This window comes from Aulonocara sp. 'chitande type north' Nkhata Bay, linkage group LG4 (assembly GCF_057382095.1).
Source record: "Aulonocara sp. 'chitande type north' Nkhata Bay isolate Kocher_YH1m ecotype deep benthic linkage group LG4, A_spYH_male_GT1.1, whole genome shotgun sequence".
In the NCBI taxonomy this organism is placed as follows: Eukaryota; Metazoa; Chordata; class Actinopteri; order Cichliformes; family Cichlidae; genus Aulonocara; species Aulonocara sp. 'chitande type north' Nkhata Bay.
In genome coordinates this window covers 37,120,360-37,137,040 of record NC_141347.1, presented here as the reverse complement: position 1 = coordinate 37,137,040, position 16,681 = coordinate 37,120,360, and the positions used below count along the sequence as shown (strand labels likewise).

The window sequence follows — 16,681 nt, the reverse complement described above, 5'->3', positions numbered from 1 at the left end:
GTCACAAAATAAACGTTTAACATATTTCCTGGTGAGAACGTAGCTGTGTAAACTTCAAATGTCTGCTCTGTTTATCAAGACACCACATATTTGCAAAAGTGCTGCGACGTTTTCAGGGATGTCTGTTACCCACCAGCTCGATCGCTGACCGGGAGCTCGAGGGTCACTGGAGCCGCCCAGACTCCCGGCACATCGCTTTCAAACCCCCCGCGGTCTTTTTTCTGCTCAGGTTAAACGTGATGTATGAGTCACTTAAACAACCTAAAAATGTTGTTTGTTTTTTTCAGTGTTTCATTTGTTTGTGAGTAAATCGGTGTGGCTGAGATTAAAGTTCTAGTTTTCACACAGCTGAATAAACGTCAAACGGAAAACTGATAAACAGAAGTGTGAGACGGTCGAGTTTCCTCCGGTGTCCTGTTATATTTTAGACAGCAAGGAGCAGACGGCGAGTTTATTAAACTCCACCCAGACAGCGGTGACGCTGATCTGAAGGTTCGACCGTCCCGTTTCACAGCCGCTCACTTCAGGCTTTCTCTGAAGGATGCAGCCTATGAATTGGGACATAGCTACAGTGAGCAGTGTGGGCGGCTCGGGTCAAAGGTCACAGCAGTCAGCCCAACTCCAGCTCTGCAGGATTTATTTGAGAGAAGAAAACAAAGAGAAAGACCCAGAGAACAGGAGACGTCTCTAAACTTTATTGAAACATCTGTGGACATTAACGGTTGGAGCTGAAGCTACCGTCACAGCCGAAGGCCTCCTCTTCCTCCTCCGATGAAGGTGAACGAAGATCAGAGCGGTGTCGTTTCTGATGCAAGCACCAAAACCCCGACTTCCTCCCACTGAATCCGAGCCCCGCCATCAGAGGAATCCCCCCAATCAAACATCAGCACGGGGATCAGGAACGATTAATGTTCCTGTTAAATTCAACCTGTTTTCTCCTGACGACCCTGCTAACGGGCTGAACGGCAGGCGTTTCTAACGGCAACTCGCTTCTGTCCTCACCCATCAGTCAAACAACTCCCCGAGTTTAACGAGAGGAGGAACGCTAACGTCCGACCACGAGCTCCCAGAACACGGAGCGCAAACAAACAGAAACATGACAGCCTGGCGTTCATCATCAAGTTTTAGCTCGAGCTTCCTGTGTGCAGAAAACAAAGAGACGAGGCGGCACGCACCCCCAACAACAACGATAATAAACCCAAAAAAACAGACGTGAGAACAGAGGAAACCAAACCCACACGGCCGCTCTCCATCATCCATCGATTCGCTCGAGGTCCCTGCCGAAGCTCCTCTAAGCCTATTAGAATGTTTCTACTCTGCAGCTTCTATTTACACGTACGCCTGCACAGCAACACGAACCGCCTCCACCTGCCCCAACTCCCCATCGCAACAGGAAGTGACACGTGTACGCTCAGGAGGGCAGACAGCCGCACGTTAAAGGGACGCGGCGCCGTTACAGGACTCGAGGCCTTCATAAAGGATGAAGGAAAGTTCAGCTTAATTCAACTTAAACTATCTGATGTTTAATCTGCTAATTATTCTCTTCATTTATCACAAAGTACATAACTCTTCTTTTAATGCTGGACCCTAAACCCCGCCCCCATCACAGGTCTGCAGTTTGAATCTTTACGATAAGGAAAAACGAGAAGCTGGAATTATTTTCCTGAAGCTCAAAAACACTCAGAAATGTCAAAACCATCCGTTTAAACAGAAACAAGTCGCTAAACTCAGTTTATTCACGAGTCTCACGCGTCTGCGTCGCACGTGTGAGACTGTTCTGATGGAACACAGCAAAATATCCGGATTATAAACATTCAGGAATGTTTGAGTGCGTTTAGCTGCAGTGATGCTGTCAGAGAGAAGCTCTGGATTTGATTCAAGCTGTTTTTGTTTCCTCCAGGTTTGAAGTCTCGTTTAAAGTTTGAACTGCAGTTTCACCGAACGCTGAAACACACGCGACGTCTCGCTAAACTACGGCCGTCCGAACACGGAGGAAGCGATCTTTGCTCTACCTGCACCTCTGAGCGCCCACGTGAGTTACCGCACCTCTATAAAGTGTTATTAACCGTTTATTACATGTTTATCTGCTGATTACACGTTAAAGTTAGAGGAATGAGCACTGAGCAGAAGCCAAAACAAGCCGAGCTGTCTTCAAACTCTGTAACTGCGACGGATGGACCACGACGCGTCCTCCTGCAGGAGGAGCGCCTGACGCAGAAATCCGTTTCCAAGATTCAACAGAAAACAAATAAAAATACTCTGAGAGCACCGACAGCGCCGAGGTCGACTCCTCGTCAACTTGTCAGTCCCATTTTGCTCAAAGATACAGCATCGAACCGCCGACCCGCCCGACTGCTACACGGGCTAAACAAAACAAAAAAAAGGGGAGAAAGTCTGAATCCACCAGTGATGCTGTGGGCGGAGCCTGTCTCCATCCCGCCCTCCCTCCTTTACCATGGTGGATGTTTTTGGACCGCAGCTCCTCACCGACCCGCCCACCTCGCTCCTGCGGACAGAGGGACACACGAACATCAAAGAAACAAGAATCATGTTTGTTTTTGTTTAAACGACTTGATTAGTTTAAAGCATGAAACTTTGATAACGAGTCCTGGATCAGTTCTGTGCCTGCGCATCGTTTCGCTCGTTTCTCCTCCGTCACAGTTCTTACTGAGGCTACGTCCACACGTACAGTTGGGGAAAAAAAAAAAAGGATCTGCGTCCACATCTAAACACAAAAAACGAAGTCAAACGCTGTGAAGAACACGCCACAGCAGCCGGTGGCGATATAATGCAAACCGTGTCAACACGTTGGCCAATCAGAAGTCTGTAAATTTGACCTGAATCAGTGGTGCACATGTTTGACGATGTGCGGCTAACCCTACGTTTTCCTCGTCAACACGTGAACCCAAAACGCTGTTTACGTGTGGACGTAGCCTGAGCCTACAAAGAATGACCTGTGCACTTCCTGCGCCCACCTGTAGGGGGCGGCGTTCCTCGTTCGCATTAGCCTCCTAAAAACACCCACTGCTCCCCCCTCAGGTGTTACTCACCTACAGTTTTTGGACCAGAGCGAGGCTGAGATGGAGTGGCAGGGAGGGGTGAGGGGCAGAGTCACTCTGAGGCAAAGGGCACCTCTGGAGGGGGGGGCTTGACGGTGACGGGCTGGGATGTGCGGCGGGGGGGCGAAGGCTTGGGCTGGGCCTGCTGCTGCACCGTGTCGTAGTACGTCACGCCTCCGTAGGTCACCTGGGTCTGACCCTGCAACCAATCAGAGAGCTCCTGGATCAAACTTTCACTCTATTGTTCCTGCACAGAACACGACACTGGCCACAAACTGAGGCTCAAAGACAGGAAGACAGCCAATCAGAGTGAATTCCACGCCACCTTTTAAACTGACATCAGTACCTGTGGGTTTGGGTACATGGTGGGGTAGGGGAAGGTCATGACCCCCGGTGGAGGGTAGAAAGGCGGTGGCAGCAGTTGCTGTGGTTGCCCTGGTGAAAGAGACACTGGTGGGCCTCCGTATAGGGCGGGGTTAGCGATGGGGCCTCCTGATTGGTGGGGATGGAGACCTTAACAGAGACGAAGACATGAGGTCACTGCGTGACAACATCCATTGACCTCCTAAGACCCGAACTCTTTCATGCATGTTTCATTTCTCTTTGCTATTTGCAAACTCCACCTACCGGGATGCGGGATGTGCATCTCAGGCTGCACCAGCATGCCCTGTGGCGGCATGGGGGCGGGGCTATCCCCGTGGGCATAGATTGGTCCCTGGTACGACACTGAGACAGAAAATGACAGCAGGTTAATCACAGCGAGGCGACGTTTTCTTCTCCAGCAGCTCGTTTTCATAAAAGGACGCTGCGGTGTTTCACAACAGCTGGAAACTGATGTGACGTAGCCATGTGGTGCTGGTCACGTGATCTTAGGCTTACTGGGCTCATAGTAGTGTCCCTCCATCACTCCCAGGTGCATGGGCGGCGCCGGCTCGGGCACGGCTCTCTGTCGCTGGGAGGAGTAGCGTTTGGCCCGGTTGTTGCCGACACCCATCTCCTCGATGCTGGAGAACTGCGGCGGGCCGCTGGGCATGTGCAGGGGGTTAGGAAGGCCTGCGGTCAGAGAGACTGGTTTAACGACAGACAACCACACACGCTCAGGGGGCGCCAAATAACAGGGCCCAACATGGAGCCACATTCATCATCAGACTGCTGTAGATATTTGTTTTGGCGCCGCCTCAGGTGAAGCTGTTCAGTCAACATTTAGCATGAACCACCTGACTCGTGAGCGCCACCTGTGAGGTGACGGTGTAAAAGCGCTCACCTCTCATCTCAGACCGCACGTACGAGGTCGGGCTCCAGCTCTGCCTGGCCAGATTGAGTCGAGCCACGTCCTGGTCCAGCTCCGTCACACCTCCTCCCGCCTGGCTCGGCGCGTCGCCTCCACCCGACCAGCTCTTTCCCCCCACGTTGCTGGGAGAAGAGGTGTTGCCCCCGGCAACGGACTCCTCCACAGACGCCTGTTTACTGCCCAGGTCTGCGGGACGCGAGCGAGTCCTGCGAGCCAGCGAGTAAGACTTGCGCTCCACTGGCCGCTCGGCGGGAGGGGAAGCTTCCCGATTGGTCGCTGCTGCCGACTGAAGGGAGGGGTCGGAGCCGGAAGAGGAAGCGGCCAATCCTGATGCAGATCTGTCCGTGCCGCCTCGCTGCTCCTGCTGGCGTCTCGGCGATGTGGACTGGTAACCGCCCGGCTGTGGCGACGCTGCCGGCGTTACGGCGCCAACGCTCAAGTCCTGCTCCGTGGCCCCTCCCTGACTGACTGTAATGTCCTCAATGACCACAGAGGGCGCCCTTCCTCCTCGCCCTCCTCTGACACCTCCCCTTTCCCCTGTAGGCTCCGCCTCAGCCCGAGGACCCGGCCGCTCTCGGTGGTGCACCAGGGGTGCGTTTGATTCATTGTTCCTGTAGTGAGACGAAGGTGGGGGGTGCAGGTTACTCTGGGGTGGTCTGCTACGGGAGGGAGGCGGTCTGGAGGGGACGCCGCTTCGCTGTGCAGAGGATGGCGACGAAGAGGAGGGGTGGACAGATGAAGGTGGAGGAGCTCCTCCTCGGTTCAGACCTCCTCCCCTGTTCTGCCAGGACCGGACGGGCCGCTCGCCGCCTCCATCTCGCCACCGTTTGTCTCTGCTGGGAGACAAAGTCGGTCTGCAGGAGACAGAGACGGAGGTGAAACATCAAACCAACAGCGGCTACGCTCGTTACAGGAAGTGTGATGACCTCACTCAAACCCGCGGACGTCCCAAAGCTCGCAGCTCTGGAGACGTTCAACGTTCAGCCGACACGCCGCTCACCTGGGCCTCCGCTGTCTGTACCCTCGGTCTCCGGGGCCGCCGCCGTTTCGGATGTCGTAACCATAGATTGCGATCAGCTCCTCGCGGCTCTTGGGCGCCTGCTCCTCCTCCCTGAACTTGTCGTGCTCCCAGCGGCCCTCGTCTTTCCACAACTTCCTGTTTCTGCCTTTCGGCCTGAAGACAGACGGAGAGGACATAAATGACATCACATCGATGAGGTAACAGCAGAGAGGCTTTAAAAACGAGCCCTAACCTGCGCAGAGTTACGACTGACCCGTGCAAGCAGTGACGCAAATCTGTGGGCGGAGCGTTCCAGCCCGTCTAACTCCTCCCTAAACTCTCAGCGCTTCAGTTTGTCAGCGTGCAGCACGTAGCTATTACCTCTCCTCCTCCTGAGCGTGCCCTCTGACGTCGTGTTCGAAGAACAGACCCTTCCTCGGGATGTACGCCGGGTTCTTCCTGTCCTCGTCGTCGTCCAGCTGCTGCCCCGGTTTGTCCCCCGCCTTCGTCTCCGGGTCGTCCGTCGACTCCTGTATGAAAGTTCAGATCAGACCAATCAGATGGCAGCAGGTACTGTCTTTAATCCCTCCCCTCGCTCTTGTTACCCTTCTGCCTGAGCAGAGGCTCACTTCCTGTTCCTGTCTCACCTGTCCGTCTCCGCTCTGTCGCTCTCCTGCTAGGTTTCCCTTCTCCTCTGCTTTGCTCTCCTCTTTGCTCCGCCCTCCAGCCTCTTCTTCCTCCTCAGCTTCTCCGCCCTCCTCCTCCTCTCCCTGCGCTCCCTCCACAGGCCCGTCTGTAGTGGGGGCCTGGGGCTCGCTGGCTGCTGCTGGAGCTTCCTCGTCGCTGTACTGCTCTGCTTCCTCTTCCTCCTCCACTCCCTGAGGAGGACACAGTTTTAGGAGAAACACTCCCTAAAGAGGCTAAAACGTGACGTCACAGCCGAGAGGAAGCGGCGAGTCGGCGGTCGTACCTCTGAATGCGAGCCGTTGTCCTCGGGGTCGGCGCTGTCGTAATCTGAGAGGACGGCTGAAAAACAAAGAGGAGTGAAATCACCCGACAGCGGCCTGATTTCCCAGATTGTGACTTCAGAGTGGTGCAAAGAAGCAGCTTACCTTCTCCAACGCCGTCTTCACTCTCCTGCAACGACAAACAAGAAAACCAACGTTAAGCTCCAAAGCGCCGAGGATCAGACGCGGCTTTGTGTCAGAGCTCTGCTGCGAGTGCGTCACAGAGCGCCGGGCACGTTATTCAGCCGTACAGACCACCAACAGCACAGCTCGGATTACTTCAGCAGAGTCTGAACGCAGCTCAAAGATCAAACGTCTCACAGAGTCAGTCTCTTCAAACCGGCGCTCGGTCTGATCTCACGCCAACAGCCAGATTCACTTTGTGTCTGTGCATCCGGATAAAAAACAGGATTTACCAGAGTGAAGAGGAAGGTTTATGAGAAGGTGGTGAGACCTGCTGTGATGTTTGATTTGTAGAAGGCAACTGAGCGTCAGAAATGAGCGACAGCTCGGAGTCAGAGAGCGTCTGAGCATGTGCAGAGGAGGGAGGGCGGATGATGAAAATGGAGCTGCCAGGCAGGAGGAGACGAGGTTCATGGATGTAGTTAAGGAGGACATGCAGAGGGGTGGAGTGACAGAGGAGGATGCTGGGAAAGGAGGAGGTGGAGGCAGAGCTGCCGTGGCGACCCGAAGGAGAGCAGAGATCAGATGAAGCAGAAGCCCAGAAACTGGGAACCAAAGTAACAGCGCTTAAACACAGCAAAGGTCTGAAATCACAGGCAGGACTCACATTTCACTTCAGCACACTCATCAACAAGCCTGCTGCTGATTGGTTCTTACTAATCTGCTGTTTGTTGTCATGTAAACATCCTGGAGCCAGTAAACCCGCCTCAGGCTGCACTGCGCTCGGACTGAATCGGTCATGTTTCCCCTCGCTGCGGGGACCAAAAACGGCAGCCAAACACCACCACAGGGGCCCGGGATGATCTCAGACAGACCCACGGCCACAAAATGGAGGCTCAGCCCAGAGCCTCTCTCAGACCTCGGGTCACGCGGAGGTGCGTGATGCAGCCAGCCCGGGGGTCCCGGACATCACTCTCACACCTTGGTGTTGTGTCACGTTTGGTGTCCGTGTTAGTTTGAGCCTTTCCGGTTCGGACACAAGCGCTAAAGCGAGCTACTCGGTCTGTTCCAGCCCGAACCGCCAGGCTGCCCGAGGTCATGGACCAGAACCGTCAGACGGAGCCGTTACCCGTTTCCTTCGAGCTAACGCCGAACAAACACCGAGCTGTCTGTGGGACTCGAACACGTCACCTGCTGTTTTATCCAGGGTTCATTTCCCACAGTGACCCGGGCCCGGAGCGGGTCTCTGGCCCGGAATAAATGCTCTAACGCCGGAAAGCTCGGCTCTGATCTCCCGCCCGGGACCGGGCGAGCCCTGGGAGCTAACATTAGCCGCTAGCTGGTACTCACACACTCGGACTCCACGTCGCTCTTCGCCGGGACCCGGCTCGCGGCCGGCTCCGCCGGGTCGGGCTCCCGTCCCCGGGGCTTCGAGGACGGGGACCCGGACCTCCCGCTGTCCGAACCCGACCCGGACTCGTCGTCATCCTCGCTGTCCTGGGACGCGCGCCTCCTCCTTCGCCGCCGGTCCGCCATCTTAGGACTCGAATGGTTGGAAACGGAAGAAGAAGAGGATTATGGGTATCCGAGTTCTTCTTCAGTGAGACGATTAAGAGCTTCTTTTTCTCTCTACCGCCATCTACTGTTTGTAAACTTTTACTAACACGCTTGAAAATGCGACAAATAAATAAATAGAAAATAAAACGTAACTTGTACAACAGAAACGAAACAAAGTGGGTAATAAAAATCTAAAGAAAAACAACAGAGTTCTGCGGGTCTGACTTTAGTAAAGTAAATGTATTCAGGTAAAAGCACTCAAAGTATTTAAAGTATCTGGATGTGCAGCTGATGGATGATGCAAAGCTTTAGCAGGATTTTTCTGCAGGCAGGCGGTGGTTCTGAAACGTGAGCGTCTCCCCTTTATTTTATTTTATTTTATTTTATTTTATTTTATTTTATTTTATTTTATTTTATTTTAACGTTTAGGTCACGCTTATATCATGTTTGGATTAAAGCTGAGCTGTGAGTTTCAGTGTTGTTGTACTGTAGTAAGATCTACATGTTTGTAGTTTGACACAGCAACAGGTGACAAGCAAAAGGTGATATTTTACAGGTATGTACCGGAACCTGAGGAACAGGTAAGACGTCAGAGTAGCGCGTTTCCGTCGGTCACCACTGGACGGCGCTGCTGGCTCAGAGCAGAATAACCTCTCCACAGTAAGTCCGAGGCCTCAGGGAGCCCAGCACTGCATCTGTGCTTTTTAAGGGCGTGCCTGTTCCAGACAGCAGGTTTAACCTTTAGTTTGACTTCCTGTGTGTCCGACCGTCTTCACCTGCGTGCTGTTCCCTGTCTATTTCCTATCCCCAGTTAGTTCCCACTGTTTACACAGACCTGAGTTCCCTTCGTCCCTGTCAGTGTGTCCTGTTGTACTCTCTGTTAACCCTGTGATGCACATTTCTCCACACGTAGGACACTTCTGCTGTTGTTTCTACAGTTGAGTTTATTAGGAGAGTAAATCATCGTGCTAATAAGCTGAAGGGAGACAACAGTTTCACAGCTTTAGCTCATCGATAACGTCCAACAGATAATCGAAGGCTGTTGTTTTGCAAAAGTGTAATGTTGAAGGATCCTGACCATTTCCTTTAGTTACCTTTCCCCCCTGTAACAGAACCTTTACTGTGAAAATTAGGAATTTCCTGACACTCTGTTCCTCGATTAAGAAAATAATTGGCCTTTCAGTGACCCCAGAATACATGCTGGTGTTTGTCAGCTGGAGTGACAGAAACACAGACACTGACAGACTCGTGGATGACTGGCTTTAAATGCGAGCGGGTTAACTTCAGTCTTATAATCATAATTAACCACACACGTATATTTTAACACAAAAGGAGTGAAATCACGAATCAGGTGAACTCCTGCACACTAGGTCGACCGGTAAATTGAGAGCTTCGCTTTTACACTCAGCTCCCTCTTCACCACGACGGACCGGTGCAGCGTCCGCATTACTGCAGCTGCAGCCCCAATCCGTCTGTCGATCTCCGGCTCCCTTCTCCCATCACTCGCGAACAAGACCCCGAGATACTTGAACTCCTCCACTTGGGGCAGGAACTCATCCCCGACCCGGAGTGGGCACTCCACCCTTATCCGGCTAATATTTTATACTCTCCTAAATATATATTCATTTAAACATTCTCGTGCTTATGTAAAGCACTACATGGATTACAGTGTAAAAAAGCCCAGCAGAATATTTCACTCTGCAATCAAATACATCAGCTTTCACGTGGCTCTGAACAAGAAAGCTGGAGGTTGTGATTCAGCTTAACAGTGAGGTCAAAGCTGTGAGTGACTGATGTGGTCACAGAGCGTGGAGCTGATGCGCTGTCCGTGGTGCTGAAATGATAACGCTTTATTCTGAATGCAATGAAACTTTCTGTTTTATGAGAATGTATTAAGACGAATGCACGATGAGAACAAAAGCAGCAGCACAGTTAGAGCAGAACATAAAATGTGCCTGACGTCCACGCCTGCGCTTCCACGGCCTGTGGCGTTCAGAGTGTTTCAGGCACCAAAGCTGTGGACTTGAAAATGTTTCTGTTTAACGAGACTTCCTGTTGAAATTCTTACTGATTATAACTTTCTTTCTTTTTACCTTCTGTTCTTTCATTCTTGTCTTGTGTGTTTAAGCTCAGTTTGTATTGCGATCAATTGCATTTTCATATATGATCGTTTGCTGTGATTATTCTGAGCTTTTATTTCTTTGCACGGTGCTTTGTTATGTCAAAGTGTAAAAATACTTTATAAAAACTTTACTTAGTAAATGTGCTGAAATTGTTCTAAATATAATATCAACAAACTTCTGTCGCGGACTCTCTGAAGCTCATCTTTGGAAACGTTGTGATGTAGTGCAGCAAAAACTATGATAACTATTAACCATAAAGATGAAAAACAAACCAGGTGATCGTGAAACAGGACTTTTACAGGTTTGATCCCCTGAACCCGAAGAACAGCAAAGACGTGACACTTAATTTTGGTGAAACCACCACTAGATGGCGCTGTGGCGGCGCTGCTGCTGTTTTAGACGAGAGCAGCAGAGTGTTAGGATGCCTGGGTCGTCGACCCAGGGTTTTTGAGTTTACGATATTATTTATACTGTCTAGTTTTTGGTTTCTTTAAGTTCTGTCTTATGGCTTAGGTCTGTCTTCTTTAGTTGCTCTGTCTCCCCTATCACCTGCATCCCCTTGTCTAGTTCGCGTCTATGTGTATCCTAAGTTCCTATATCCCCGTGTTCAGTCAGTGTTTGTGTCTGCCCTGTTCCCACGTCTCTGTTCCCTTTGTTGTAGTGCCTGCATGTGAGTCTGTGTCTTTGTTCAGTCTGTGTTATGTGTTTCCTGTTTTACTTTGAAAGTCCATGTCTGATGTTAAGGTGTCTGGTTTTGCTTCCTCTTGTCTCGTTTGGCCTGATTTCCCCCAGCTGTGTTTCCCTCCTGTTACCCATTCCCTGATTGCTCCCTCTGTGTATTTAAGCCCAGTGTTTCTCTGTGTTTGTGTCGCGATCTACCGTTTACCAAGCTGTGTGTTCTGTCTGTCCTCTGGTATTAGTTTATTTTTTTGATCGTTTCCAGTTATGTTATATTTGAGTTTAACATTAAAACGGTTTTTGAGTTTACATCTGTCTCTGGAGTCTGCACCTTGGGTCCTTTTCCTGTCTGCACACAGCCGCACCTAACACAGAGAAGCTGCAGACTCCAGACAAACAGCTCAGAGTTTTGCACTTTAGTGTAAAAGTCAGTTCGACATTTAACAGATTTTTTCTTGTAACTACGGATCAATTATTCTTTGTTCATTGCCCATTAAATCACCTGCTGAATAGAAAAGTGCAGTTCAACCACCGATATTAAACAAAAACTGTTTAACACTGAAATTATCCAATAATCTTTGCAACATCTATAAAAACGAACATTATGGTGCAACAGAGTCTCCTAACAAAATCCTCAACATTCAGGAAAATGAAGAAGTGCAGAAAAAAGGTTTGACAAACTCATCACAGTGTAACTTAAAGCACAGTGCTGCCTCTCACTGAGGTCAGTCAAGTCTGGGTGAAACGGGGTCCATGCAGCTCGTAAGCATGTATGCAAATGTTCATTACTCAGTTGTTTTTAATCATGCTAACAGTTGAGAAGACTGATTCACGACTGCATGTGGATCAAAACATGGTTAAGGCAACAGCAACTTTGGTAAGTCCTGGAAACGTAGTCTTTGGCACAGTCTGCATCCAGAAGGCAGCAGGATCAGACGCTGCACATTGCTCCTGTATATCAGCTTGGAAATACACAAGTCCCATTTGCAGAGAACCTACATCCACCCATTTACAGGCATTCCTGTAAGAATGCAGGGATATTCTTCAACAGAAAGGGATTCTTCATGAAAAGGTGGAGCTGAGCTTCCAAAGCGAAGCCATCAAAGTGATCCTTAAAGTTTTCCCTCAGTTTTTGTGCAAATGCAGCATGTGAGGTGATGTTAGCACCCTGGATTTCTTTCCCTGAGGGGAAACGTGCACCGTCCTGCTGAAGATGCTGTTTTAAAATGTCAAGTTTTCTCTGGACAGCTGTTATCACACACAGAGCTGTTCTTTCATGATAATCACAAATGGAAATCACTGAGGTGTGATGTCAGCAACAATGTTCGTCTGATCCTCCAGAAACTGCAGGAGCAGATGGCCTCGTGACTTTGTGGGCTTTACATGTTTTACCTCTTTAGTAAACTTCTGCAACCTTACGGGTTGTGTGAACACTGCGCCGTGTTTGATAAGCAGCAGTCGTTGAACCGGACCTTGTATGGTTGATGAGCGAAGGTGCAGTAAAGGATACGCTGTGGAGTTCCCGACAGCAGTGTGATCGTGCTTTCTTCCTGCTTGATTCAGTTTTATATGATGGATTATGCATAAAATAGATTTGGGCTGAAAGGTTTATTGCTTTATTACATATTCAGGTTGTGTACCATGGTTTTAAAAAGTAACTAAGTAACTAATTACTTTTGAAAAATAAGCAATCAGTAAATTAATGGGATTACTTTTTTTGGAGAAGTAATCAGTAATTACCAACTAATTACTTTTTTCATGTAACTTGACCACCACTGGACGTAGCCCCAGCACTTAGTTACCTGACATTGCTGTGTAGGAGTAAGTCGCTCACCTGTGCTAAAATACGAAGCAGGTGATGCTGATGAGATGAAGAAGCAGAGAAAGTTAAGTTGAGCGACGGTATTCATGGCCTCTCTGTATCCCTCAGAGTGAGGAGCATAGAACAGATAACACAGTGATGTGATAGCAGGTCCGGGTTGTCCTCTTTTAGTCGAGTAACTGCTCCTTTGACCCATCAGTGGAGACAACGTTTGTCAGATTGATCTCAGTTAACATTTCTTTTGTTGCTGAGTAAATGTCCTCTCCTCTGTGACGCATAAAACATCCTCCACAAAAGCAGTTGGTGTTGCATTACCGCCAACAGCTGGCTGGGAGAGTGGACCAGCATGATGCTAACCTGCACAGCTGCATGTGGCGCCAGTTCAAAGGTCACGGCACCTTTTTCTACGTGATTTAACCAAGTACAATAAACCATTTTAACCATGTCAAACCAACACATTTGGCATTTGGTGGTTTGATGTAATCAGATTACCTTGGATCAATGTAGTATACTTACATTGACTTGAAGTGATTTATTTAAGTATGTAGAGTGAAAGTTTTAATTCATTCAACACAAGTTAAAAGCTTCAGCAGAACTCAATGAAATCCTGTTGTTTGAACAACTACTTTGTTAATCAAGGCGATTAGTGCTAGTCTTGCTTAATGAACCAATGTGGGGGTTGATGATTTCATAGAGACAAACAACCATTTGCACTTACATTCATGGGTAACTTAGAATCACCAATAACTCTAATTACACACTGCAAACCAGCCAGACTGTGGATTTGAACCCAGGCCCATCTTGCTGTGAGGCACCAGCACCAACCATCACACCACCAAGCTGTCACGCCAGGCTTAACACAACCAGGAAAGCTGTGACTGATGCAGCATTTTCTGTATGTTTTTGTCCTTGACAGGTTAAACCACAATAAACAGCAAACACATGGTGTGGGTGTGAACTTGTCTGCGTCTTAAAACTCCAGCGATTTTCCTGCAGTTTGACATCTTATGGCGCCGGTGAGGTCGGCTGCCGTGCTGGATGCTCTGCCCTAACTTCTCCACTTTTTGCAGTTTTTCGTCACTTTTTGCTATATCTGCGATAATCTTGCATGGGCATCATGCAAAACACACAAATCCGCTACAGTAGAGACATTTTGGTTTCTATTGGTCTGCAGTACACGAACATTTCACCATGTTTAACTCCGGACCCAACCTGGCCAAAGGAGATCCTGAGAGAGAACAAAGGACGCGACCCTAAGCGACGGCCTCGAGGTAAAAGAGCCGGCATCAGGAACAGGCTACGGGCTCGCGCACACCGCGCACCCATGCCCAGTATCCTGCTAGCCAATGTTCAATCCATCGAGAACAAGCTTGATGACCTCAGAGCCAGAATCAAGTTCCAGAGAGACATTCGGGACTGCAACCTCCTCTGCTTCACCGAGACTTGGCTGAACCCAGCGATACCAGACCACGCCGTGCAGCCGACGGGGTTCTTTTCGGTTTACCGCATGGACAGGACAATGGAGTCGGGGAAGAAAAGAGGTGGTGGAGTGTGTTTGATGGTGAACAACAGATGGTGCGACAGCACAAACATCTCCCCACTCACACGCTCTTGCTCGCCCAATCTGGAGCTTTTGATCGTTAAGTGTCGCCCTTTCTATCTCCCTCGGGAATTCACTGCGGTCATTGCCTGAACTGTTTACATTCCGCCTCACGCGGACTCGGACACTGCCTTATGTGAGCTACATGAGGCTCTCACACATCAACAAACACTTCACCGAGATGCCGCACTCATTGTTATGGGAGATTTTAACAGAGTGAATCTCAAACGGACATTTCACAACCTTCACCAGCACATCAACTGCCCCACCCGGGGCACGAGGACATTAGACCACTGCTACACCCCGTTCAAGAACTGTTACAAGGCTCAACCCCTGCCGGCATTTGGAAAATCGGACCATTCCGCCATCTTCCTCATACCTGCTTACAAACAAAGGCTAAAGCAGCAACCACCAATCAGGAGGGAGGTCGCTCGCTGGACGGACCAATCGGTGGCCACGCTGCAGGACGCACTGGATGACGCAGACTGGGACATGTTTCGGCGCAGCTCTGATGACATCAACATGTTTACGGAAGCGGTTGTGGGATTTATCGGAAACTAGCGGACGACACAGCAGAAAGAACTATCATCCGAACGTTTCCCAACCAGAAGCCGTGGGTGGATAAAAACATCCGCGACGCTCTGAGATCACGCACCGCTGCCTACGATGAAGGGCTTGTCTCCGGTAATATGGACCTATACAAGGCTGCGTCCTACAACGTGCGCAGCGCGGTCCGAAAGGCAAAGCGGAGCTACGGGGAAAAACTAGAGTCACAGCTACGACAGTGCGACTCTAGGAGCCTGTGGAAAGGACTGCGGACTATAACGGACTATAAACGACCAGCTTCTTCAATGATGAATGCCGATGCTTCACTGGCTGATGAGCTGAACACGTTTTATGCTCGCTTCGACGCCGCAGCAATTAAAACAACAAACGGCTGCGCGCGCTCGGAGTGCACCAGTGAAGAAAATGCATTCGTCATCACAGAGCATGCCGTGAGGAACACCTTCAGGAGGGTGAACACCAGGAAGGCAGCAGGACCAGATGCAATCCCTGGCCGGGTCCTTAGAGCCTGCGCTGATCAACTAGCACCGGTGTTCACGGAGATCTTCAACCTCTCCCTGGCCCAAGCTGTGGTTCCCACGTGCTTCAAACGGTCCATTATTGTCCCTGTTCCAAAGAAACAACAGCCCGCTTGCCACAATGACTACCGTCCAGTAGCACTGACTTCAATTGTGATGAAGTGTTTTGAAAGACTGATGAGAGATCACATCACTTCTTCACTTCCTCCCACCATCGACTCACTTCAGTTTGCTTACCGGACTAATCGTTCCACAGACGATGCCATATCTCACCTGCTCCACACATCCCTGAGTCACCTGGACACTGGCAGAGGGAATTATGTTAGGATGCTGTTCGTGGACTACAGTTCAGCATTCAACACAATAATTCCCTCTAAGCTTTTCACCAAGTTGACGGATCTAGGACTCAGCTCATCACTGTGTCAGTGGATCCTCAACTTCCTCACAGACAGACCCCAATCAGTGAGGGTGGGAAACAAGTCTCCCCCTCCATCTCACTCAGCACTGGAGTGCCTCAGGGCTGTGTTTTAAGCCCCCTGCTGTACTCACTGTACACTTATGACTGTGTAGCCACATCCGACACCACCTCCATTGTCAAGTTTGCTGACGACACTGCTGTTGTGGGCCTGATCTCCGACAACATCGAGACGGCCTACCTGGAGGAGATTAGGAACCTGGAGACCTGGTGCCAGGAGAATAACCTCCTCCTAAACATCAGCAAGACTAAGGAGCTGATCGTGGACTTCACTACAAAGCAGGCGAGGAATTACAAACCCCTCATCATCAGTGGCACGCCAGTGGAGAGAGTGGACAGTTTCCGATACCTGGGTGTCCACATCACTCAGGACCTGTCATGGTCCTGTCACATCAACACCCTGGTTAAGAAAGCCCGTCAGCGTCTCTTCTTCCTCAGAAGACTTAGAGACTTCCATCTGCCACTGAAGGTGCTCAAGAACTTCTACTCCTGCACCATCGAGAGCGTCCTGACGGCAAACATCTGCACCTGGTTTGGGAACAGCACCAAGCAGGACAGACGAGATCTGCAAAGGGTGGTGCGCTCGGCAGAACGCATCATTCAATCAGAGCTCCCTGACCTGCTGCCCATCTACACCAAGCGGTGCAAGTCCAAAGCTAGGAAGATTATGATGGACCTCTCCCATCCCAACAATGGACTCTTCTCACTGTTGAGGTCTGGGAAGCGCTTCCGCTCCCTTAAGGCCAAAACAGAGAGAATGAAGAGGAGCTTCTTCCCCCAGGCTATTCGGGCCCTGAACCAGGTGTAGGACTGGACTCTCCCAAACACGTCACTATAAGACTGGACTCTCACACACGTCACCAC

At 50.2% G+C, this 16,681-nt stretch overlaps 1 protein-coding gene across 1 annotated transcript; it reads right to left on the bottom strand.

The window, feature by feature from the left end:
* Positions 1 to 680: 680 nt before the first annotated feature.
* casc3 (casc3 exon junction complex subunit) lies at positions 681 to 8,043 on the bottom strand. Its single transcript, XM_086290343.1, has 12 exons — positions 7,831 to 8,043; positions 6,463 to 6,487; positions 6,321 to 6,376; positions 5,998 to 6,228; positions 5,732 to 5,880; positions 5,351 to 5,524; positions 4,324 to 5,204; positions 3,939 to 4,112; positions 3,687 to 3,785; positions 3,406 to 3,572; positions 3,051 to 3,258; positions 681 to 2,506 (listed from the first exon to the last, which is right to left on the bottom strand). The coding sequence occupies exons 1-11, from the start codon at positions 8,014 to 8,016 to the stop codon at positions 3,112 to 3,114; spliced, it is 2,289 nt and encodes a 762-aa protein (XP_086146469.1). The 5' UTR covers positions 8,017 to 8,043; the 3' UTR covers positions 681 to 2,506; positions 3,051 to 3,111.
* Positions 8,044 to 16,681: the final 8,638 nt, after the last annotated feature.

What these genes read in the sequence shown, in the direction of transcription:
- casc3 (XM_086290343.1), bottom strand. Translation starts at nt 8,016, where the DNA reads ATGGCGGACCGGCGGCGAAGGAGGAGGCGCGCGTCCCAGGACAGCGAG. An exon ending in ACAACGGCTCGCATTCAGAG is followed by an intron (nt 6,229 to 6,320) that starts GTACGACCGCCG and finishes TGTCCTCCTCAG; the next exon opens with GGAGTGGAGGAGGAAGAGGA. An exon ending in GACAGAGCGGAGACGGACAG is followed by an intron (nt 5,881 to 5,997) that starts GTGAGACAGGAA and finishes ACTTTCATACAG; the next exon opens with GAGTCGACGGACGACCCGGA.